The sequence below is a fragment of the Cervus canadensis genome, chromosome 24 (genome assembly GCF_019320065.1).
Source record: "Cervus canadensis isolate Bull #8, Minnesota chromosome 24, ASM1932006v1, whole genome shotgun sequence".
NCBI classification, from domain to species: domain Eukaryota; kingdom Metazoa; phylum Chordata; class Mammalia; order Artiodactyla; family Cervidae; genus Cervus; species Cervus canadensis.
Genome location: NC_057409.1, coordinates 44,802,237 through 44,825,831, shown reverse-complemented (window position 1 = coordinate 44,825,831; position 23,595 = coordinate 44,802,237). Strand labels below are relative to the sequence as shown.

General features: G+C 44.0%; 1 protein-coding gene across 2 annotated transcripts in view; it reads left to right on the top strand.

Annotated features, from left to right (window-relative positions):
* LOC122426455 (aldehyde oxidase 1) overlaps positions 1-22,031 on the top strand; it is a 70,299-nt gene extending 48,268 nt beyond the window's left edge. The window contains exons 25-35 of one of the 2 annotated variants that reach the window (XM_043445402.1): positions 645-836; positions 2,817-3,044; positions 9,045-9,140; positions 11,011-11,139; positions 11,833-11,907; positions 13,484-13,536; positions 16,573-16,687; positions 17,447-17,512; positions 19,708-19,896; positions 20,409-20,576; positions 21,458-22,031. In XM_043445402.1, coding sequence (XP_043301337.1) covers positions 645-836; positions 2,817-3,044; positions 9,045-9,140; positions 11,011-11,139; positions 11,833-11,907; positions 13,484-13,536; positions 16,573-16,687; positions 17,447-17,512; positions 19,708-19,896; positions 20,409-20,576; positions 21,458-21,508 — 1,362 coding nt within the window. In that variant the 3' untranslated portion in view covers positions 21,509-22,031. Of the gene's footprint in view, positions 1-644; positions 837-2,816; positions 3,045-9,044; positions 9,141-11,010; positions 11,140-11,832; positions 11,908-13,483; positions 13,537-16,572; positions 16,688-17,201; positions 17,249-17,446; positions 17,513-19,707; positions 19,897-20,408; positions 20,577-21,457 lie in introns of those variants that run through there. The other variant, XM_043445403.1, reaches the window with a different exon arrangement.
* Positions 22,032-23,595: the final 1,564 nt, after the last annotated feature.

Here is a 23,595-nt window from a genome sequence, read left to right as displayed (position 1 = left end):
CTACATCTGTGTGTTATCTCTGTGTTTCCCAAATTTTAGAGCTCTTTTCCCAAATGCAAGCTTTAGACCTTAACCTTGACCCTATTGGTATTTTAAACTGGATAATTCTTTGTAGTAGGAGCTGCCCTGTGCATTATAAGATGTCTAGCAATATCAGTGACCTCCGCCCACTACGTGTCAGTGGCTCAGCTACCCTCCAGACTTAACAACCAGAAATATTTCCAAACATTGGCGAATGTCCCAGGGAGGAAGATGGAGAAATTGCCCCTGGTTGAGAACCAATGCATTAGATCAAATAGCAACATTTTTTTTTCCTGCTTTTCAAGATATCTTATTCACTACATTCTGTAGACTGAGTCGATGAATGCTTCAAAGGCTTTGAAAAGTTTTAAAACCTGGGGGGAAAATGCATTAGCTCTAATATGAAAATTTAAAAATAATAACTTGAAAAGAAAAATTATTCAAATCCTTGAAAATCATTTTACAGCAAAAATGCATTTAATTTGAGACATGGGTCAAGGTTAGTGTGTTTGATATGATACAGAGAAGGTTGTTCATTTCTTGGTTTTGGCCTGAGGTCTTAGGATGGTAAAACAGGCCCAGAAGGTTGAGGGTCTCATCATGTCAACTCTGGATTTCCCCAGGTAATAGAGATAGGACTTCTGAAGTTGGAAAATGCCTACAAGTTTCCCAATCTGCGCTGCCGGGGGCGGGCGTGCAGAACCAACCTTCCATCCAACACGGCTTTGCGAGGGTTTGGTTTTCCCCAGGCAGGACTGATCATCGAAGCCTGCATCACAGAAGTGGCAGCCAGATGTGGGCTGCCCCCTGAGAAGGTAATGCTGAATTCGTCTCACAAAGGATAGTGGATTTTAGAGGTGGGAGGGCCATTGGAGGTCTTCATGTTGAGGAATTTGAGGTCCATGGGGGCTACATGATTTGGTGGAGTTAACCCAGCTGACTGGTTAATACTGAGCAGGACTCTAGAGCTCAGGGGTCCTTGTCTTACTCAGGTTCATCCTCAGAAGTCATGGGAGAGGGTGCTGAGGCGTGAGCACTGGATTCATTGGTAGCGAGAAGTCTCCATTGGTTGGGGGTATAATTGCTACCAACAAGTTCTGTCAAAGCCTTCTTTCCTCCGCTTCCTTAACATCACAGGCAGCTGTCATTTGAGTCATTTCAATTACTTAAATGGTCTTCTTTTGGTTCTGTAAGTCTTGGGCCAATGTTCATTCATGCACAAGCTCAGTTCCCTTCCCAGGATCCTGGTGTGGCGTTAGGATGGGAAGATGGTGTGCTCTCTGCCCCCTTCACCTCCCCTGTGCCTTCTGCTCAGACATTGGGTTGGGAGGAGGAGGAGAACCAGGGCAAACAGACAGCATCTCTGCCACTGGCTTCTCCCAGTAAGCTCTCTGTCCTCTTCTTGGTTAGATGAAGCCACTCTTTGAGTATATCATCTCTGGGCTCCCTTTCTGCCAGCTTGACAGTTCCCTGTGAGCATTAAATTTCCAACTGATTCTCAGCTGGCACCTCACCTCATCTCTGAATCCCCCGCCTCCTTGCCCGCTGCTGCTTGGAAAGCCCAGGTCCCCAGTGCATCCATCTCCTCTACCCGCCCCCGGCCCAGCACTAGAGTCTGGGTCCATAGGCAGGAGCCGTCATCTTTCTGTTTTGAACTTGTGGGGGGCCCTTGACCTCCCTTCCTGGCCATCTCACCACAGCCTCTCTCCCAGATATTCTGGCCCACTGATAGCCCTAGGAGCAGGGTCAGCAAATGACCTCCCTTCATCCCCAGGGAACACAGAGGGGAGAGGAGCCATCCTTGAAAACACCACCTTCTCTCAGCAGCTCACTAACATCCAGTCCTCGTTTTATAATGATCTGGGAATTGGGGGAGGGGGAGATGGGAAGAAGACAGGTCAGTAACGGCTCCTATCAGCTTGGAGAGTGGCCGGCCGTAACTGCTGAGAGTGTTATCAGCTGGGAATGTGAGGCACTTGACCTTTTGTTCTCAAAAACTGGTGACTAACAGCCTTCGTTGCCAGTTCAGATCTGGGAATTCAGAAAGAATTCTACTCAGTGCTTCAGACGTCCTGAGATAGAATTTTTTTTATTGGATTTTCATCCTAATTATAAGTTTTAGATAAACAAACTTTAATATTTTCATGTTTGAAAGTGTGTGGATCTTCTCTTGCCAAAGCATCTGAAAGATAAATCATGGAGTGGGTTGCCATTTCCTTCTCCAGGGGATCTTCCCGACTCAGGGATCAAACCCGGGTCTCCCGCATTGTAGACAGACGCTTTACCATCTGAGCCACCAGGGGAGTACCTTACTCCCGCATTGTAGACAGACGCTTTACCATCTGAGCCACCAGGGGAGTACCTTAATTATAAGTTTTAGTTAAACAAACTTTAATATTTTCATGTTTGAAAGTGTGTGGTCTTCTCTTGCCAAAGCATCTGAAAGATATAAATCATGTAGATCATGTAGGCTGTAAATTAAACTCAGCATTGCCTTTCAACAGATACTCACAAGTACACCTAGAATTAAAGAGTCTACAGCATATCTAGACTGTATTGAGTTATATAAGAAGCATAAAGAAAGGAGTCCTTTCTTTGAACTTACGCAAGAGCAGCTTCAAAAGTGTTTAAGTGCTAACACATTAGATAGAAGTTCTGCGTAGAGGAAGAAGGGAATATTGAGCTCAGTTTGGGCTTTCTAGAATGAGTAGAATTTGACCAGAAGGACAATGAGTGGAGGGGACTATGTCTGCCGAGTGCCTCCTCAGCCCTTTTAATTCCCTTCTCTTTTGTAGGTCCGAACGATAAACATGTACAAGGAAATTGACCAAACACCCTACAAACAGGAGATTAATACCAAGAACCTGATGGAGTGTTGGAAAGAATGCATGGCCACGTCTTCCTACCCCCTAAGGAAAGCAGCTGTGGAGAAATTCAACTCGGAGAATTACTGGAAGAAGAAGGGGCTGGCAGTGGTCCCCCTGAAGTTTCCTGTTGGGCTTTGTTCCGTTGCTGCTGGTCAGGTCAGTTCTTCAAACAGACAAGTCCAAAGGTGTTGAGGAAACTTTCCATGAAGGTGGATATGGTTGCACTCTCCAGTTGTTAAACTTCTCCAGAGGGGTGCTCAGTCCAATAGGTTTCCTCCAGAGGAGACGAGAGCTGCTTTGCCTACTGCACCAGCTTGGTGACAGGCATTCTTGCTAGGAAATTGGGAGACCTGGCATCTACTCTAGGCCCTGGCTTTAAACAGCTGAATCCGCTCGCTCCCGATCACTTAATATAAAATAAGCATGGGGACCACCCACTTCCTAGATGGCACTAGTGGTAAAGAATCCGCCTGCCAAGGGAGGAGCTGCAGGAGGCTCCGGTTTGATCCCTGAGTCGGGAAGATCCCCTGGAGAAGGGCACAGCAACCCACTCCAGTATTCTTGCCTGAAGAATCCCATGGACAGAGGAGCCTGGTGGGCTAGAGTCCATGGGGTCACAAAGAGTCGGACACCAGTGACCCCTAACACTCCTCTTCAGCCACTCTGATTCTGTGAGGTAGGAACAGGAAGTGAAGTAAAAACAGGAAACTGCAGGGCACTCAGTGCCCCTCCCCTTTTTGGTGGTGCTCAGTCGCCAAGTCACGTCTGACTCTTTGCGACCCCGTGGACTGCAGCACACCAGGCTTCCCTGTTCGAGCAAACTCCCTATCTCCTGGAGTTTGTTCAAGTTCATGTCCATTGATGATGGTGATGCCATCCAACCATTCTCATCCTCTGTCGCCACCTTCTCCTCTTGCCTTCAATCTTTCCCAGCATCAGGGTCTTTTCCAGTGAGTCAACACTTTCCATCAGTTCAGTTCAGTTCAGTTCGGTCGCTCAGTCATGTCCAACTCTTTGCGACTCCATGAATCGCAGCACGCCAGGCCTCCCTGTCCATGACCAACTCCAGGAGTTTACTCAAACTCATGCCCGTTGAGTCAGTGATACCATCCAGCCATCTCATCCTCTGTCGTCCCCTTCTCCTCCTGCCCTCAATCTTTCCCAGCATCAGGGTCTTTTCCAATGAATCAGCTCTTCACATCAGGTGGCCAAAGTATTGGAGTTTCAGCTTCAGCATCAGTCCTTCCAATGAACACCTAGGACTGATCTCCTTTAGGATGGACTGGTTGGATCTCCTTGCAGTCCAAGGGACTCTCAAGAGTCTTCTCTAACACCACAGTTCAAAAGCATCAATTTTTCGGTGCTCAGCTTTCTTCACAGTCCAACTCTCACATCCATACATGACCACTGGAAAAACCATAGCCTTGACTAGATGGACCTTTGTTGGCAAAGTAATGTCTCTGCTTTTTAATATGCTATCTAGGTTGGTCATAACTTTCCTTCCAAGGAGTAAGCGTCTTTTAATTTCATGGCTGCAGTCACCATCCACAGTGATTTTGGAGCCCAGAAAAACAAAGTCAGCCACTGTTACCACTGTTTCGCCATCTATTTCTCATGAAGTGATGGGACCACATGCCATGATCTAAGTTTTCTGAACGTTAAGCTTTAAGCCAACTTTTTCATTCTCCTCTTTCACTTTCATCAAGAGGCTTTTTAGTTCCTCTTTACTCTCTGCCATAAGGATGGTGTCATCTGCATATCTGAGGTTATTGATATTTCTCCCAGCAATCTTGATTCCAGCTTGTGCTTCTTCCAGCCCAGCGTTTCTTATGATGTACTCTGCATAGAAGTTAAATAAGCAGGGTGACAATATACAGCCTTGATGTACTCCTTTTCCTATTTGGAACCAGTCTGTTGTTCCATGTCCAGTTCTAACTGTTGCTTCCTGACCTGCATACAGGTTTCTCAAGAGGCAGGTCAGGTGGTCTGGTATGCCCATCTCTTTCAGAATTTTCCACAGTTTATTGTGATCCACACAGTCGAAGGCTTTGGCGTAGACAGTAAAGCAGAAATAGATGTTTTTCTGGAACTCTCTTGCTGTTTCCATCAGGTGGCCAAAATATTGAAGCTTCAGCTTCAGTATCAGTCCTTTCAATGAATATTCAGGGTTGATTTCCTTTAGGATTGACTGGTTTGATCTCCTTGTTTTCCAAGGGACTCTCGAGTCTTCTCCATCACCACAGTTTGAAAGCACCAATTCTTTGGCACCCAACCTTCCTATGTTCCAACTCTCACATCTGCACATGACTACTGGAAAAACTATAGCTTTGATAGATGGACCCTTGTAGGGAAATTGATGTCTATGCTTTTTAATACATTGTCTACATTTGTCATAGCTTTCCTTCCAAGGAGCAAGTGTCTTTTAATTTCGTGACTGCAGTCACCATCAGCTGTGATGTTGATTGCCATTACTTAATATCTGGCCTCCATAGTTTAGGTCTGTCTTATTTCCCTTATCAGAAATTTCTCAAAAAAATAGATTAAAAAAATAACAATAATTACTGAGCACCTACTATGTTGTAAGTTTTTAGATTTTTATTTCATTCAGCCTTAAGGGCAACCTATAAGATTTGTAGTTTTACTTTAATGATGAGAAGCTGAGGCTCCAAGAGCTTCAATAACTTACCCAGAGTCCCACACCTGGTGAAAAAGGTGGAATTTGGGCTAGAACTCAGGTCTCAGAGGTCCCATAAGCTGTGCTTGGTCAGCTACATCAAGCTCCCCCTGCCACGGCCCCCCCATCCACATTCCCATAGCACCTTCTGATGGGAACTGAAGTGGGATTCGGCTCAGTTGGGAAAAAATCAGACAGCTTCCAGCAGTACAGTTGCATCCTCAAAGGCTTCTGAGAAGCTCTGCAGCCTCCCCCATCCCCTCCCATCCTTCCCTGAAAACCAGCTTATGTGCTTAAGACATTAAATCAGGGCTGAATCCCGGAGGTGAACTGAGGAGTTTGGGATCAGACAGGCTCTTCCTGGAAGCCATATACCGAAAGCCTCTGTTCTGAAGAAAACCAAACAGGGGAGGGAACTAGAGCCCCTTCTGTATATGCGACCCTTGGTGGAGTGATTTGCAATTTCCCACGTCACTTAACCGCTGTCTCCTTTCTGTTGACTGGTGTGGTTCTGTTTCATAGAAGGCAGAGTTGAAGCCCACAGAGGTTCACCATCTTGCCCAAGGACATCCAACTAGTGAGTGGTAGAACCAGGACTTGACTTCAGGACTGTGCTCCCGACAGCAGAGGGTACCCAACACCCCTCACCTACATGTATTTGTTTTGTAGATGGGGGCACTGACGCGCACACAGTATCTAATGAACCTCTGTATTCCCAGTGCCTATATACGGCACCTGGAAAAAAAATGGAACTGTTAGTTCGCTCAGTCGTGTCCGACTCTGTGACCTCATGGACTGTAGCCTGCCATGGCATCTTCTGTCCATGGCATTCTCCAGGCAAGAATACTGGAGTGGGTTGCCATGCCCTCCTCCAGGGGATCTTCCCAACCCAGGGATCGAGCCCGGGTCTCCTGCATTGCAGGGGGATTCTTTACCACTGAACCACCAGGGAAGCCCCGTCTGGCACAGAGGCGGAACTCAAACGTTTGAAAGGCTGAGACCCTTTGGGAACCTGTGGGATTACCAGAGTACACATCTCACCAGCATGAGCAGCTCTTGCTGGATGGCTTAAATTTCACAGACTAGGTTCCCAGCTGAGATTGGAGAGCCATCTGTTCTCGTACGCCAGTTGTGCTGATTTCATAGATGCAGCTTGGCGGAATTATCCTTGTGGCACTCACAGTGAACCAGCCGGTGGTGCTGCTCAGCTGAACCAAATTTGATACTTTAAGTGGCCCAAGAAGACTGCAGCAGTGCATGGGACAAATTACTCAGCCGTCTCAGGGAGAAAGGCTGCCCTGGCCGTGGGGTCACACAGGGAAGAAACGCAGAGTCCTCTGTAGTTGTTGCTCAGTCACATGTACCAGCTACAAATGTCACCCACAAGCAACTTCTGAATTGCTTGCAGAGCCAAGGGGGCCAAATAGAGAATTTACAAGCTTGAGGAACAGCTTGAATGGCTATACCGTTGCCAGTTCATTCATCAAACTTTAGTGGAGGTACTATGTTACTCTGCACGGGTGCCTTAGGACACTGGGCTTCCCTTCCAGGGGGGTTTTACATCCCAGCAGAGTACAGAGAAGTGCCACAGAGTGGAGTCCAGGAGCAGCTGCTGCAGCTGGCAACCCTTGCCGTCTGGTGCTTAACCCCCCAGGGAAGCCTGCCCTGGGTACTCTGTAGAGGATATCATTCCTTATCTTTATTGTTTTGAGAATAAATGGCCAGGAGCACAAGACAGTGTTTCCAGGACTGACCCGTCAACAGTCAGTAAAACCTGCTCTGTTGTGCCCTCCCATGATTATTATGACAACGATGCCTTTCCTAAGGTTCTGAGTTTCCCCCTGGGGTGGGGAGTGTATGTGCCTTTGTCCTCAGAGAAAGTGCTCCCGTGTCCCCATTTCCTGTGTACATCCCTTGTTGACACCTGCTGATCAGGTGGACAGAGCACATGTTCACTGCCAAACTGCCCGACTTGGAATGAGCATTGTTCACTGGAGTAGTGTGAACCTTCAGATGCCAGTGAAGAGGCAGTTCTCCTGGTAGCCCATGGCCCACAGGTGGCTATAAAAGTCCTTCTGGTGGGCAAAGAAGCCACCTAGGAATGCAGTCCTTTCCTTGGGCATATCTGGTGATTGACACGCAATTCATCAACTTTCACTTTTGACCAGCGTTGTTTAGAGTGGTAGAGGACCCACCTGCCAATGCAGGAGACATAAGAGACACGGGTTCAATCCTTGGGTCAGGAAGACCCCCTGGAAGAGGATATGGCAACCCACTCCAGTATTCTTGCCTGGAGAATCCCCATGAATAGAGGAGCCTGGTGGGCTACAGTCCATGGGGTTGCAAAGAATTGGACATGACTGAAGCAAATTAGCACACACCCATGAGTAATGCAAGGTTTAGTAAAATTTTAGCTTCATTAAATGGAAATTAGCTTGTTTACCAGAATTTTCTGAAGACTTGCCTTTACAAATCCCAGGTCATTATACCACTGTGCTTAGAAGCTTAGATATTAAGAAATCCAGCTGGAAGCTTTCAGTGACACCTCCCCCCAACCCCCAGCTGACCCAAGGAGCAGCTCCAAGGTGTGCCTTGTAGGCCTCCTGAATCACGGTAGAACCACAAGAAGTATTTTCTCTAGGACCGGTGGCTGTTAGTATTGCTGTTACTCTGGAGACTCAGACAGAAGCCTTTGACAATTTTTTCTGTCTCTTGGGATTTCTCAGTCTTCCAAGCCATCTCCATAGCCCCTAGTGTAGCACAAGCAGACTTGGCAAGAAGGCACATTCCTATTGATTGTAAAATATGCTTAGCTTAGAGCCTGGGTGTTCTGATCATAGCAGCCTTTTATTCTGTGTTAGCTGTTTGTTTCCTTCTGGATCCCTGTGGGCAGCTCTGCAGTTAGATAATATTACTTCCAAGTTCTTTTCCAAATCTAAAGCCCTGTAATTCTGAGCCAAGATGATCGCAGGCAGGCTCAGCACATTTTGTAGCAAAAAAAAGTAGTATCTGTCTGCCCCATCTTATTTGGATTTTTTTTTTTTGCTTCTCTATTACACACCTACAACTGTAGGGATATGTGTTCACGTAAACAAGTCTTTCCCTTCTCCCCCAAACAATCTATATATGATTTTGCATTTAAAACAGATGGCCTCTCCCTCAAAACCCCTAAACTTAGATTATTGTCCCGCCCTGGGTCAGGGGGATCTTGGAAGGTACCAGGGCCTCAGTTGCCCTCCAGAGGAAATTGTAGCGTAAGCAGCATAAACCTGCCCCAGAGTCACAGCCGTCCAGCGACAGGCCGGCCCTGCCCTGCACCACTTGCTCTGGCTCTGCTCAGGGCGATGGGGGAGGCGCCTATGTGTATTGTGGCAGAGATGGAAAGGAGGGGTTACTTCCCAGGGAAAATATCTTCTATTTGATAAGATATATGATAGTATCAATCAAAAAGATCATGGCAATTGTTTTCTTTTTTTGCTTAGGCTGCTGCCCTGGTTCACGTTTATCTGGATGGGTCTGTGCTGGTGACTCACGGTGGAATTGAAATGGGGCAGGGGGTCCACACTAAAATGATTCAGGTAAGAATGCAAGTCACTGGATGAAGCTGGATGTGTGCTTGTGTGTATAAGGGAGAAATGAGCGGTATACATTTTCTGTTCCAAAATAAAAAGGATAGGAGACTTTAACTTTGACTGCTTCAACTACTAAGCTCTTCTCAGAAACTGGGTAAGCAAGCCAGTTCTGTAACTAACCCTCCTAAAAGAATGTGGCAGAATAGCCTGTGGTTGTCTTATTGCTAAAGAAGGCTGTAGATCACTTGCTGCTTTCCTTTGAATGTATTAACAAATGTGTTGGGGTTTCTTTTTTTTTTGAACCTTTGTTGAGAAATAAAAAGATATGTAAATTCTGATGCATTGCATTATTTTTTGCCATTTTTATAGTAGGAGTCTGAACAACTGGTGATATAAAACACATTTGATATTTCTAACCAAACTATCACTTTTCTTTTGGCTCAATTATTTTAGAATAAGTTTTAGCTGTTTCTACTTTGATAATCATTATAATATTACAGATTATAAAACATTTGAAAAGCAAACTTTTTTTTAAACCCTGCACACTTTTACCACTTAGCAGTAATCACTGTTTTGTGGGTTTTCTAGTTTGACTTTTTTCCTTTTTCAATGACTTTGACTTTTCTTTTTCAAAAAATCACAAGCATTCTGTTTGCATAATTTTGTATCTTGGTTCCCACCTATCTTGATATAGAAGGAGCATTTCCTCCTGTCATTAAGAATTTTTTGCAATCATAATTTTTAATGTTGCATGTGGATGTATGTATAATTCACTTAACCATCTCCAATTGTTAAACACTCTAGTGGATACTTTTGTCCACAAGCCTGTGATCAAATCAATAACTGTTTTTTAAATTAGTTCTCAGGAATGGAATTACTGGGTCACAGAATAAGTCATAAATCATTTGTCATTTATTACCAAATTGTTTTCCAGCAAGTATCCATCATATTACACCACTAGCCAACATTCTATGTTACAGATTGTTTAAAAAAAAAAAATCCTAGATAATGTGATAGATGAAATTACCTCATTATTGCTTTAATTTGCACTTTTCTGATTATAGGGGTGCTGATTATATATTTTCTTTCATGTTCTCACTTGCTTGAGAATTGTCTGGTCATTGCTTTTTCCCTCTCTGAGGTGAGACTTCAGTGTTTTCCTTACTGAACCACCAGAAACCTGTCTGTTCTAAGCCTATACACTTTGTGCAGACAGTCTTCTGAGAGCCAGTGACGGGGCGGGCTCCGTATACTTATGCCATTGCCCTAGTTGTGGGCAGACTCTACTAAGCCGTACTGCTAATGGGAAAGAGAATCTGGGACCAGCTGAGACTGGTAGTATGATTTTTGCTCCATCACTAAACACAAAGGAAGAACGTAACGGCCAGCTAAGTCCTTGTGTTGGCCAATGGCACTGGCACCATTTACTTCTGGGATCTCATGTTGGCACTGTTGCTTTAACAAGGCCATTGTCCTTTCTCTTTCTGGAGCATCCAGAAATCTGGATAAAGCATCTCCTTTCTGATGAAGTCAGCTTTGGTAGAACTGTGCAGAGTGCAGAGGTGTAGGAGAGGCCTCAAAGGTGTTGATTTTGTGATGATGAAGTTATAAAGCATTTCTTCCTGCCTTGACTTTGGAGGGCTCACCTCCTCTATTGGGTGCTTTTGTACAGAAGAAAGTCAAAGAAGAAGAAAGTGTGTTCAGGGCTGCAGGGGCCAGACCAGCTGCAGGGTTTTAGACAAGAGGGACTTCTTGTGGCTGGAGGGACTCGTGGTCTCTGCTGGGTGTGGAGGGCTCCACGTACATGCTACCATAGGGTATATGCACAGGTCTGTGCCCAACCAAAGAAAAGTGAAAGATCTCTTCCAAAATCCAGGTGGTGAGTCGTGAGTTAAGGATGCCACTGTCCAATATCCACCTCCGGGGAACAAGCACAGAAACTGTCCCTAATACAAACGCCTCTGGAGGGTCCGTAGTGGCTGATCTCAACGGGTTGGCAGTAAAGGTAAAAATCATTGCAGTGGGGTCTAAATCATGAATCCATCAAGGCTGGAGCTCAGGAGATGTTGAGAATCCATCCAGTTCTTGTCTCCTTCCCACACTCTCTTGGGGAAAACTGAGCCTCCCCCAGGTTGGGGGCTCAATCAGTGTTCAGCACTGGCCACTCTCCCAAGTGGAAGATGCCACCCTCTTTCTCCCTCACTCCTGACAACTCATGGATCCCCATGTCCTAATCCATTCTGCTTGGAAATCTCTCTTTCTGGTTCCAGGTAGCAGTATCATGGCCACTTTGGTTCAAACTCATGCCTCTTGTCAAGCCCATTGCAAGGCTCTGTCTGTCCACCCCAGTTTCACTGCCTTTCACTCTCGCTTCCCGCAGCCAGAGAAAGCTTCCCCACAAAATAAATCTGACCACGCTGTGCTTAACGAATGGTGGCCGGTAGTTTGCCAACAGTTTTTCTGTTACATTCTGAGCTCTCAACAGGGCTGTACAAGGCCCCCATCCTAGATGGTCTGTCTTTAAGACTAGCTTGTGCTTCACCCCTACCCCCATGAGACTTTTCTCATCACCCCTTACAGGGTTGGTCTCTTCTCCATGGTCCATGGGCCTCTTAAATAAGCCTATGTAAGGTCACTTATCATGTGGTTTTGAAGTTGGTGTTTATGATCATAATTTTAACTGAAAAATAATCCCTAGGATGCTTGTCAGACTCTTCTAAAACGCCTTGAACCCATCATCAGCAAGAATCCCAGAGGCACTTGGAAAGATTGGGTAAGAATTACTGTTTCTGTGTATAATGTTAGGAAAAAAAGTAGAGAGGAGAGTGAGAGAGAAATATGTTAGTCAAATATCAGTGGAAAGGGCACATTAAAAGGTATTACACTTACATTATGATCTGAGGCCTTTGCCTTTGGCTCTCAGAGTGTGGAAATCTTATCATAGGATGAAGGCAGAACTCCTGCATCTGGGACAATTCTCTGTTAGAGAAAAGAAGGCTCCTCTTGTTTTAATCAAGAATTAATGTTTCTTCCTAAGGAATCTAGGTATTTTCTTGATAATAGCTGTCAATCTGTTTTTTCTCTTTTTTGGGGATTCTACTGTTCCTAAAATTGGAAGATAATATGAGAGTCACTCTGTAAAAGTAAAAGTCATATAAGCACTCATTTAGAAATAGAAAGCCAAGCCATTTGGGTATATGGTCAACTGCTCCCTTTGATCTACTTACAATCTAGTTGGACATGAAGACACATTCTAAAATCAACTAGGAAACTATTCAGAATAACAGGTTTTAAAGTACCCCATGGTGTGGAATGGATACCCACTGAAGACTGAGGGTATTTGTCATACCAACAGTTCTAGGATGTTAAGTCACATTAAAGCACTGGTCTGGAAGAAATAACATTGGAAAATCTTACTTAGAAATGGTCCTGCTATTCCAAAGAGTTAGGACTCATTCTGTAATTCATATTTATGAGCGCTCTCAGTCCTTTCTGGGCATCTTTATTTCTGCCCTCTGCCCAGTGCTGCCTGAGAGAGTCTGAGAAAGATGGAGTGCAAGCAAGTCAACCCTCCACCATAATGGAATGCTGCCCTCCAACCCATTTTCTTCTGTGATGGTTACACTTCTCACCTTTTTCTTTCTCAGGCTTGGAGACTTGGACCTAAATTGCATCATTTTGTATCTTAGTCAGCTGTGTACGCTGCAGAACCAGGAGAACTTTTAGTGTAAATGGTACAATTTAGCAAGATTGTACCCATGTCTAAGTCTACTATGGATAGTGAAAGTGAAAGTCGCTCAGTTGTTTCTGACTCTTTGAGACCCCATGGACTATACCATCCATGAAATTCTGCAGGCCAGAATACTCGAGTGGGTAACTGTTCCTTCTCCAGGGGATCTTCCCAACCCAGGGACTGAACCCAGGTCTCCTGCATTGCAGGTGGACTCTTTACCAGCTGAGCCACCAGGGAAGCCCAAATGGATACTTGATATTAAAATTAAACATCTGACCACCTTTTGGTCCTAAAATGTTCCCTGTTAATAGACTAAGTCTTTCCAGGTGACTGGATGAAATTCTTCACAAACTTATAGTCCAGTCTATAAGTGTAACATACCATGAGAGTCATTTATTATGGTGATATGCATTGAACAAATGCTGTTCCTATAAGCACTGAACCACAAATTACCTATAGAAGGTGGAAAATGCTGAAAGGAATAAATTAATGTTGGTCCTTCCATGTTTTTTCTCCTGATCGCTTTATTTAACACAAAGTAAAATTAAAGTGTGAGTCTTGAGTGACGCTTACTTTAAACATCTTTATTGCATCACGTTGTACTCTTTCTTCCCAGGCGAAGGCTGCTTTTAATGAAAGCATTAGTCTCTCAGCTACTGGATACTTCAGGTAAATAGTCCTTTTGATCCTATGCTATGGAAAACAGCACCGATATTTGGAAGGAGAGTTTCATTTCTGTTTGTACTTTTGGCAAAAAATGATTTTGTACCTTCTGTTAACCCACTGTCATAAGAAGATTTCAGTTCAGTTCAGTTCAGTCACTCAGTCATGTCCGACTCTTTGTGGCCCCATGAATCTCAGCAGCCAGGCCTCCCTGTCCATCACCAACTCCCAGAGTTTGCTCAAACTCATGCCCATCGAGTTAGTGATGCCATCCAGCCATCTCATCCTCTGTTGTCACCTTCTCCTGCTGCCCCCAATCCCTCCCAGCATCAGGGTCTTTCCAACGAGTCAATCCTTTGCATGAGGTGGCCAAAGTACTAGAGTTTCAGCTTCAGCATCAGTCCTTCCAATGAACACCCAGGACTGATCTCCTTTAGGATGGACTGGTTGGATCTCCTTGCAATCCAAGGGACTCTCAAGAGTCTTCTCCAACACCACAGTTCAAAAGCATCAATTCTTCAGTGCTCAGCTTTCTTCACAGTCCAACTCTCACATCCATACATGACCCACTGGAAAAACTGTAGCCTTAACTAGACGGACCTTTGTTGTCAAAGTAATGTCTCTGCTTTTTAATATGCTGCCTAGGTTGGTCATAACTTTCCTTCCAAGGAGTAAGCATCTTTTAATTTCATGGCTGCAGTCACCATCTGCAGTGATTTTGGAGCCCAGAAAAATAAAGTCTGACACTGTTGCCTCTGTTTCCCCATCTATTTCCTATGAAGTGATGGGATCAGATGCCATGATCTTAGTTTTCTGAATGTTGAGCTTTAAGCCAACTTTTTCACTCTCCTCTTTCACTTTCATCAAGAGGCTTTTTAGTTCCTCTTCACTCTCTGCCATAAGGGTGGTGTCATCTGCATATCTGAGGTTATTGATGTTTCTCCCGGCAATCTTGATTCCAGCTTGTGTTTTTTCCATCCCAGCATTTCTCATGATGTACTCTGCATATAAGTTAAATAAGCAGGCTGACAGTATTCAGCTTTGATGTACTCCTTTTCCTATTTGGAACCAGTCTGTTGTTCCATGTCCAATTCTAACTGTTGTTTCCTGACCTGCATACAGATTTCTCAAGAGGCAGGTCAGGTGGTCTGGTATGCCCATCTCTTTCAGAATTTTCCACAGTTTATTGTGATCCACACAGCCAAAGGCTTTGGCATAGTTAATAAAGCAGAAATAGATGTTTTTCTGGAACTCTCTTGCTTTTTCCATGATCCAGCAGATGTTGGCAATTTGATCTCCTCTGCCTTTTCTAAAACCAGCTTGAACATCTGGAAGCTCACGGTTCATGTATTGCTGAAGCCTGGCTTGGAGAATTTTGAGCATTACTTTACTAGTGTGTGAGACGAGTGCAATTGTGTGGTAGTTTGAGCATTCTTTGGCATTGCCTTTCTTTGGTATTGGAATGAAAACTGACCTATTCCAGTCCTGTGGCCATTGCTGAGTTTTCCAAATTTGCTGGCATATTGAGCGCAGCACTTTCACAACATCATCTTTTAGGATTTGAATAGCTCAACTGGAATTCCATTACCTCCACTAGCTTTGTTCGTAGTAATGCTTCCTAAGGCCCACTTGACTTCACATTCCAGGATATCCAGCTCGAGGTGAGTGTGAGTGATCACACCTTCATGATCATCTGGGTCGTGAGGATCTTTTTTGTACAGTTCTACTGTGTATTCTTACCACCTCTTCTTAATATCTTCTGCTTCTGTTAGGTCCATACCATTTCTGTCCTTTATTGAGCCCATCGTTGCATGAAATGTTCCCTTGGTATCTCTGATTTTCTTGAAGAGATCTCTAGTCTTTCCCACTCTATTGTTTTCCTCTATTCTTTGCATTGATCGCTGAGGAAGGTTCTCTTATCTCTCCTTGCTATTCTTTGGAACTCTGCCTTCAAATGGATATATCTTTCTTTTTCTCCTTTGCTTTTTGCTTCTCTTCTTTACATAGCTATTTGTAAGGCCTCCTCAGACAGCCATTTTGCTTTTTTGCATTTCTTTTTCTTCATAGTGAGAAGTAATAGAGAGTTCCCTGGGGGTTACCAAGGAAGAAGTGGTTGACGTTGTGTTGAAAACTCACTGTGTTCCTTAACTTAAGAAATGAAGGAAAAGGGATGCAAATTAAATCTACAGTAAGATAAATACCATTGTCTAGATTGGCAAAAACAATAAGAAATTTAACAGTATCTATGTGTTTGTTGTCAAGATGTGGAACAACTAGAACTCAGAAACTTTGGAAAGCAGTCTATCAAATTATTTTAATGGAGAGTGACAGCCATCAGGGAGCAGAGAGATACAGAGAGTCACACCTGATTTTCTCTCTTTGCCAGTTCTTGTGGGAGTCTGAGGGCACTGACAGGGATAAGCCCCTCCAGGCTAGGAAGAAAGGAGAAGGGTAGAAAGTATTGGTCAGCTGCTGGCCTATGCTTCTCTTCTGCCATGACATTCATTTGGTGTCCTTAAAGAAGAGTTAGGAACAGAGCAGTCCTTGGAGCCTGATGGGGAGACCAGAGTACTGGCAAAGAACGAGAGCCAGGGGGCCTGACCCCACCCACAGAAGGCTGAATCCTGGGGCCGGAAAGAGAAACCAGCAAGGGTGCACCTTTGATGTAGTGTTTGGTATAAAATCCATTTGGAATTCCCCAAGCCTGATTACAACATGATTACATGACCCCATATTAACCAAGAACAATAGGATGAATATCCAAATGGTCAGCAGTTAACTTCCAAGCCTAGGGAGTCAATGGTAGACTGTTTTTATCAGACAAAGCAAGTTTAATAAGAAAGAAGTAAATATTTATTCATTCCACAGCTTTATTCCTTATATTATGTGCTGCACATCACTGAATCAAAAGTGTACTCCTCTCGTTTTTTGCTGGGCGTGCAAATTGGGCACAGCTCCTCATGGGTCTGTTTCATTATTGTGGTCTACAAGGAAAGGACTTGATCGTTCAACAACACTCCTCAAAAATTCTGTTTCCTCCAGGGGTTATGAGTCGAACATAAACTGGGAGACAGGTGAAGGCCACCCTTTCGAATACTTCGTTTATGGAGCTGCCTGTTCCGAGGTTGAGATAGACTGCCTGACAGGTGCTCATAAGGTCAGTACCAATTTGGGAATGTCTTCAAGCTGAACTCTAGATACATTTATTTTCCACATATTCCATCTGTCTGAGCACTAGAGAGGCACCATGTAATTGGCTAAGGATGGTTTCTCTATATTACCAAAGGAAATAGGAGCTCAGCAATCACTTTGGTGCAATGGTTAGAAAGCAACTGGCAGCCTCTCTTCTTTATGTCCCTGCCCTCTTAAATGGGCAGAGGTGTCCCTGCCAGCCTGGCTGGGCCTGCTATCCTCTTCCTCCTCTGTAGGTTATCGGAGAACTTTTGGTTACCAAGTTGTAATGTTAGATTTAGTCTCTCCTCTGCTCTAAAAATGCATAATCTAAAATGGCAGTTTTTGCTGATGAACCCTGAGTTCTTGATTCAGAAACTTTCACCCAGCCAGCTGGACTCTGAGGGCAGAGTGTGGTGGTGGCCAGGAAGTTTTTCACAAGGATCAGGAGGACAATAAACATTTCCTGTTTTCTGTGGCATGTGTTCTATTTGTTGTAGTGGATTCAACCGAATACGTTACATCCTTCAGCTGGAATCAAAGTCAAGTAAATATTTTTCTCTCCTATTGTTTGCAAAAAAAAAAAAAAAAAAGACTACTTAAGCTGCATGAGTCTTTATATAACTTTAAAGTTATACATAATAAACTTTGTTGCTTCTTTCTCCTGAAATATAATGTGTCTCAACTTTGTCTTCCCAAGTTGTCTTCATCAAACTAAACATTTTTACTTGTTTTTAATTACTAGAACATCAGAACAGACATTGTCATGGATGTTGGCTACAGTATAAATCCAGCCCTTGACGTAGGCCAGGTATGTGGGACTAATGTGCCTCTCTGCTTGTTTATAAAAGTCAGCACTGTTGGGGGGTCTGTCAGGAAAACATTCCATTGGCTTATTCATCTTCTTTTTTAAAAATATATATTTGTTTGTTTTCAATATTTTTGTGTGTGTTTATTTTTTAATATTTATTGTTTGGCTGTGCCAGGTCTTAGTTGTAGCACGTAGGACCTTTCGTTGCAGCATGCAGGATCTAGTTCCCTGACCAGGGAGCAAACCTGGGTCCCTGCATTGGGAGGGTGGCGTCTCAGCTACTGGACCAACATAGAAGTCCCCGGTTCATCATCTTCTGTGCGTGTGTGTGTGTGTGTGTGTGTGTGTGTGTGTGTGTGTGAATCTCTCAGTCATGTCTGATTCTTTGCAACCCCATGGACGGTAGCCCGCCAGCCTCCTCTGTCCGTGGGATTTCCCAGGCAAGAATACTGGGGTGGGTTGCATTTCCTGCTCCAGGGGATCTTCCTGACCCAGGGATCGAACCCGGGTCTCCTGGACTGCAGGTAGTCTCCTGCATTGCAGGCAGATTCTTTACCAACTGAGCCACGAGGGAAGCCCACCCATCATTTTCTTATTCTCTCCCTTTAGTCAGAATCTCTCTTTTCAGGACAGCCATAGAACTCAAATCTCTTATTGTTTAAAAAAGGGAGGGGGACAAGGGTGTTGTAGGTAGTTTTTGAAGAAATGTGCAGTCTATGACTGGGGAGCTTGAAAGAGCAGGCCTGAGCCTAGAGGTAGCAGCATGAAGCCCACGCCTGCTGGCCAGAAGTAGAATCCAGGACTTAGTGCTGAGTCCAGGGAAGGTTGTGGGCTCTGGCTTCAGGGTTGAGATAACAAACATCAGATAGTTACAGCACAGCTGCTGACGGTAGCCTATTTTGCCCACAGATATTTTATAATTTAAATTTGAAATAATTAATGAGATTGAAAAATCACAAGCTGTTTTACCTGAATTTTCATGTGTCTAGCATTTCTTGGATACACAGAAAATTTGCCAACACTGGAGCTACCTTTCACAAGGGAAAATCTATTGGCTGCCTCTTTAGAAAGTCACACGCTCTCTGGAAGCTTCCCTCACTTTCTCTACCTGCCTTGGCAGCAGCGGGCCATTCAGCTTCTTGTTTCCAATGGAGAACGTAGTCTGAGGGACCCTCTGAATAGGACCTTGACAGGAGAGTGGGAAGAACTTATGGATTGGAGGAGTCAAAGTGGGCAAAGAATCAGCAGGAAGTGGTGTTCTGGGAGGAAAATGGAGGGAATTAACCTAAAGAAAGAGCTGAGATTCCGCACACCTTGTTTTCAGGGCTGGCAGTGAGGATAAGCTGATGGCAGCGGTCAGCTGGGTCACAGGGGCGGGATGTGAGGCTGGAGGTAGGGAGTGAAAGAAGGTCATGTTGGTAGAAACCTCCCGAGACAGGCATTTCACTTAGCAGGTGGAAGGGACTTGGCCCGGGGAGCGGTCTGGAGTGCTAGGAAGATTGTTCTAACATCGTGGTAGAGAAGAACATCTCTGCTAGTAGACAGAAGTGAGGATGGAGAAAATGTGGCTGCAGGAAGGAAGGAAGGGAAGAGAAGACCCAGAAATCAGAAGCCTGCATGGAATGGTAATTTCATCCATGTGCTGACATCTAAGAACTGGAGCCTTTTAAAGCTGAAAAGGAAGCTCGGGGAGCACACCGCTCAAACCCTTCCTGTTACGATCGAGGAGACAGTCCAGAGATGTGAGGCCAGCCCGCTGATGAGCGAGGGGTAGGGGGTGAGCCGCCAGGGTTCCAGAGCCTTGAGAGTATCTCCTCTCTTTGCCAACACTGGAGCTACCTTTCCATGAGGTGCTGAGGTCTACGGGCAAACTGTCAGATAGGGTTTCACCTGCCTCGTAAGCAGAAAAAAAAATCAGGATGTTTGGGCTATGGGCTCTCTGAGGGCTCTTCTGGAGCTGCAGCTTTAATGCCAGGCTGAGATTCAAATTCACATCTTTGACTGAACTTAGCACTCAGGGAGATGTTCAGACATGCTGTAAAGTGAACTTGTAAGTAAACTTTCAGAGACAGGCTCCAAAATATGCAGAGGACCCTCTTAAACTACATTTATAAAATTCAGGCAAACAGCATGAAGTTGAAATGCTGCTGTTGGCTGTATTTTCTCATACATGTAATTTTTCTTTTTTGCCTCAGATTGAAGGTGCATTTATTCAAGGCATGGGACTTTATACAATAGAGGAACTGAATTATTCTCCTCAGGGTGTCCTGTACACCCGGGGCCCGAACCAGTATAAAATCCCTGCCATCTGTGACATCCCCACGGAGCTGCACATTTCTTTTCTGCCTCCCTCTGAAAACTCAAATACCTTGTATTCGTCTAAGGTAAGCTGTGCTCCATGAATCAATGCTTGTTTATGTGATATCTGTGCTGGGAGGGAGGGGCTACATTAATCTCTTGGTTGACTGGGGTTTTTCTTCCAGGAGTATAGGTGGAAAGGACCAATTAAACATTTTAACTTTATTTTTTTTAAACATTTTAACTTTATTTTTTTTAAACATTGTAAATTAAAAACAAATACTCCAGATTGTGGACACAAACTACTATTATCATCAGGTTGCATCTGATTTTTCATCTTCATGCCAGTAATCAGCCTCATGCCTCTATCTGCTCTCTCCCTTTTGGGGTCATTCCCTTCCGCCGGAATCCTCAGAATAGAAACACTGGGCTAAAAGAGTGAATTAGCTTTTTAAAGGAAAAAGTTACATATGTAATATTTAATGTATGCATACATGCACATATGTATCCATAGATGTGCATGTACATGAGATACGTACATTCACATACACATACAGAGAGAGAGAGTCATGATCTAGTTGCCGTGTTTCCCTGCCAGGGTCTGGGAGAGTCCGGGATATTCCTGGGGTGCTCAGTGTTTTTCGCCATCCACGATGCGATAAGTGCAGCGCGACGGGAGAGAGGCCTGCCTGGACCACTGAGGCTCAACAGTCCACTGACTCCAGAGAAGATTAGGATGGCCTGTGAAGACAAGTTCACAAAAATGGTACGTTCTGCTCCAATGAGTCTCAATTTTTTCCCCTGTCCTTGTAGCTAAGTTTCACTAGCCCACCATGGTGGTTTTCCATGGAAGAAGGGTGACAGGAATCTGAAGACAGTTGAGTGAGACAGCAGCCTGCCTGCAGGGGGTTCATTTCTACACCATTTAAAAAGAAACGTTCAGTCTTCATTCAGCAATTGTATGTTCCTCCTTAGTTTTGTTCTCTTCCCAGGACACATTAGTCAGAAGTTCAGGAACTATGCTCTGCACCCAAGAAACCCAGGCCAAGAATATGGGCCACCCCAACATTCTTAACTTCCTCTACCCAAGCCATGGGAGTTTGTGCAGCTCCTGATCAGAACCCCAGAGGGGGACGGATCCTTTCCCTCCTCCCAGTAGCAAGAATTCCTCCTGCAACGCCCTGGTCGAGCAAACATCTCTGCTCTCCATGGGCATTTTCAGTGATGAGATTTTTAACTGTGGGAGGAGGTCATGCCATTCAGAGTGACCCCTCTGACTATAAACACGTTATTCCTTATATTGAGGGGAGAGCCCCGTTCTATACAACCTCTCATGATGGCTCTTCACGGTACCCCTTAAAACTCTTCCAAAGCCCCAGGAATGCCTCTTCATCTGGAGAAGCAGAGGCTGACCCCACCTGTCCTCGTTCCCTCTTCAAGCCTGAGATGACTCTCCCAGCTGCCCTGCCCAGCCCGACCCTGGGTCCTCTCCTGGGCTCCTCCATGCTTCTCATGCATCATGGTCAGCTCTCTTCTTGTCCTGGTCACCCTCTGGGTGGTTTTTATCCTGTTTTATAGTCTGCTCTTTTTCACATGTCGTAAACATCTTCCAAGTTGCAAACATCCAAATTTCTCTTTTTATTCCAGATTCCAAGAGATGAACCTGGATCCTATGTTCCTTGGAGTGTACCCATATGAATCAAATACAAACCTCTGGTGAAGATGGGGTGATTCTTCCAACAAAGCAATCCGTCCAGTCTCAGTGCTCTAGGGTGATGGGTCTGAAAGACAAATTTTCACAATTCAGAAATCATTTCACAGAGTATTGCTTTTATAGGATGCTGATTTTAAATGTTCTAGTTAGAATCTGATAGATATGCTTAAACAATTTAGAAACCATATTTTAAATGGCATAAATGCTAACTGATTTCCTCTCCAATGATATTCTTTATTATTCTGTCCCTTACTTAGACCCATCCAGCTAAATAGAATGGAAGATGATGATTTCCATGTGATTCATAGTTGCCTTGCATCCACCAACAGAAATTATACTGTCTAGTAAAAGGCAATTTTCTAAATAATTTTATTAGTGTGAAATGTCATTTTCTTGTCATTTTCTTGTCCCCATTTGCTTTTCCCCATCTGCTGTCAGAATGGATAGCAGGTACTATATGTAAGAAGTCTGTGGAACCAAAAATAAAAACAGATAAATTGAACTTCATCAAAACTAAAAGCTTTGGTGCTTCAGAAGATACTGTGAGAAATTGAAAACACAAACCACAGAATATGGGGAAATATTTGCAAATTATATGTCTGGTAAAGATCTAGTGTGCAGAATATCAGAATATATTTAAAAACACTTGCAACACAACAATAAAAGGATAAATAACGTGAACTTTAAACGAGCAAAGGAATTAAATAGACATTTCTCTAAAGATATCTAAATGGCCAATAAGCACATGAAAAGATGCTCAAACTCATCAGTCACGGAGAGAAAGGAAGTAAAAATCACAGTGAGGTATCATTTTATACACATTAGGATGGCTATAACTGACATGATGGATAATAGTTTGTGTTGGCAAGGATGTGAAGCAACTGGAACCCTTATCCATTGCCAGGAAAAATGAAAATGGCACAGGTCCTCTGGAAGACAGTTTGGCATTTCCTCAAAAAGTTAAACATGTAGTTGTTGTATGACCACTCCCACATATATACCCAGGAGAATTGAAAACATATGTTCACAAAAAAAACTTGTGCACAAATGTTCATAGCATTATTCATAATAATCAAAGTGGAAACAATGTAACTCTATTAACTGATAATGAAATGTGATAAGCAAAATATCCACACAAGGGAATATTACTGAGCCATACAAAAGAATGAAATTCTGATATATGCTACAACACGGATGAACCTTGAAAACTTTATCTAAGCGAGAGTAGTCAGACACTAAAGGTCACATATTATATGATTCCACCTATATGAAATGTCCAGAATAGGCAAATTCATAGAGACAAGAAATAGATTAGCAGTTGCCAGGCCCTAAGGGGAAATGGGGATGGGGCAGTGATGGTTAATGGGTACAGGGTTTCTTTTCTGGCTGATGACAATGTTCTGGAATTGGTGATGATGGTTGTATAGCCTGTGAATCTACTAAAAGCCACTGAATTATGTACTTTAAAAGAGTGAATTTTATGGTATGTGAATTACATCTCAAAAACAAAACCAAAAAAAAAGCACATATGAAGGGAAAGAGAAAAATGTGGAGAGGATGGAGAAGTTGTGAGAATCACAAGAAATTTATCCCAATGGCCTTTAGTGACAGGAAACCTCAAAGGGGCTGAGCAGCAGCAAGACAGTATCATTGAAAAACCCCATTTCCATTAATGGCAGACAGAAGCACCTGCAGTGACATATGGACTAGAGGCTGGAGTGTAATGCCTTCTCCCCGTCACACTCTCAACTCTTGACTCTTGTCCCAGGGCCAGGTAAGATGGCAAAGCTTCTTCAGTGGCCTCAGACTAAAGAACTAAGGTCCTTCTTGCTGTGGTGACACTGAGTTACATTACATCCCTTTAAAGAGCAGATTTCCTCATTTGTATCACAGATCATCATGGAGCACCAACTATGTGCCAGGCACTGCTCTCGTCACCTAGAACATAGCAGTAAATGTAGTCAACAAAGATCCTTGCCCTTGTGAAGATTATAATCTAGTCAAGGGAGACAAACAGAAAACAAGGCATATAATTAAATTATGGCGTGTGAACGAAGGAGACCAGTGTGGA